The sequence below is a fragment of the Mastomys coucha genome, unplaced genomic scaffold (genome assembly GCF_008632895.1).
Source record: "Mastomys coucha isolate ucsf_1 unplaced genomic scaffold, UCSF_Mcou_1 pScaffold14, whole genome shotgun sequence".
In the NCBI taxonomy this organism is placed as follows: Eukaryota; Metazoa; Chordata; class Mammalia; order Rodentia; family Muridae; genus Mastomys; species Mastomys coucha.
Window position 1 is genome coordinate 133,615,527 of NW_022196896.1, and position 1,637 is coordinate 133,617,163.

At 41.1% G+C, this 1,637-nt stretch overlaps 1 protein-coding gene across 1 annotated transcript in view; it reads left to right on the forward strand.

The window, feature by feature from the left end:
* LOC116089502 (histone H2A.V-like) overlaps nt 1-823 on the forward strand; it is a 2,111-nt gene extending 1,288 nt beyond the window's left edge. Inside the window, exon 2 of the mRNA XM_031369006.1 lies at nt 818-823. Coding sequence (XP_031224866.1) covers nt 818-823 — 6 coding nt within the window. The remainder of the gene's footprint in view (nt 1-817) is intronic.
* Nucleotides 824-1,637: the final 814 nt, after the last annotated feature.

Below are 1,637 nucleotides of genomic sequence, written 5' to 3' on the forward strand. Positions count from 1 at the left end.
AAACAGTTAAAAAAAAGTAAAAAAAAAAAAAATGGAAGCAACAGCAAACTACATTACGGCAAGTTGAGCTTGCTACCCTGCAATCCTAAAGTATAAGCCTAAAACCCAATCAACTCCGTAGACTTTAGTGACAGCACTGACTTTAAATCAAGGAGATGATATGGACTGTGCTTCTACATTAGAAAAGGTATTCATAAGAGTAATTCGTATTTGGAAAGGTGGTACAGACACTATCATTTATAAAACAGAAAAAGCAAATTGTGACTTAATGGCAGAAATTGTCCATGTGTTTGGCGGGGTTCATATTGGGAAATCTGAGAATCTGAGGGGGACTGGCTCTGTGTGTGTGTGTGTGTGTGTGTGTGTGTGAGAGAGAGAGAGAGAGAGAGAGAGAGAGAGAGAGAGAGAGAGAGAGAGAGGAGACACAGAGAGAAGACAGGAAGACAGACAGAGAGACAGAGACAGAAAGTGTGTGTGTGTGTAAGAGAGAGAGAGAAAGAGAGAGAGACAGAGAGAGAGAGACAGAGAGAGAGAGAGAAGACAGAGAAGACAGGAAGACAGAGAGATAGAGACAGAAAGTGTGTGTGTGTTTATATGTATGTGTGAGAGAGAGAAAGAGAGTGTGTATGTGTTTATGTGTGTGAAAGAAAGATAGAGTGGGTGTGTTTGTGTGTGTGTGAGAGAGAGAAAGACAGAGAGACAGAGTGACAGGCAGAGACAGAGATACAGACACAGACACAGAGAGAAGAACACCTAATTATCAGTGACTCAGTTGACAACAGTAAAGTCTAACTGGATTTCCGTTTACATTAAACAGATTTGATTTGTAATTGGATTCAATTAGTTAGAAATTAAATGCATCTTGAGGCAGAAATATCATGGTTGTAAATATTCTCTGTGAGATTGAAAAGCACACAGCGTAGAGCCACCTTTGGGGCCTTTCTGCAAAGTCCTATGCCAGGAATGCTTTGCTTTCTTTCTAGGCCATAAATGACTGTCCCCCGCTGCTCCACCCCCACCTCTGTTTTTACTGTAATCACAATTGAGAGGGGTCACTTCCTTAGTACCACGAGGTACTCAAAGTCAGATACTTACAGATAATATGATAAACGAGTCCCTGGTCATATCCTGGCAGTTACTCCAGTGTGTTCACAGCTACTGTCACAATAGAGGTTAGAGGAGAATTGAAGCAGGCATATTTTCTTATAAGCAATGCTGTCATCAGCGGACGCTCAGCAGGCACACTGGAGCAGATCTTGTGAAGACATCATCTCCTAGTGTGAGGCAGAAACAAATGAAGCTGCAAAGGAGACAATGAGGTCATCACCATCCCCATGGAGACACCTTTGTGCTCTTCCTCGCTGGCACCTGAAGTAAAGCAGTCAAATGGAGGCTGGATCTGCCTGAAGAAATGGTCTGGCTTTCCACTTTAGGAATATTCTGTGACACAGGATCCAAGTCATTTCTTTCCTTTTAGTTTTGAGATTTAATATAACTATATCATTTCCCTCTTCCCTTTCTTCTGTCCAAACCCTCCTCATATACGATTCTTTGCTCTTTCAGATTCATGATATCTCTTTGGTTTTTTTTTTTTGTTTGTTTGCTTTGTTTTTTGCTTTTTGTTTTTTTAAGACAGG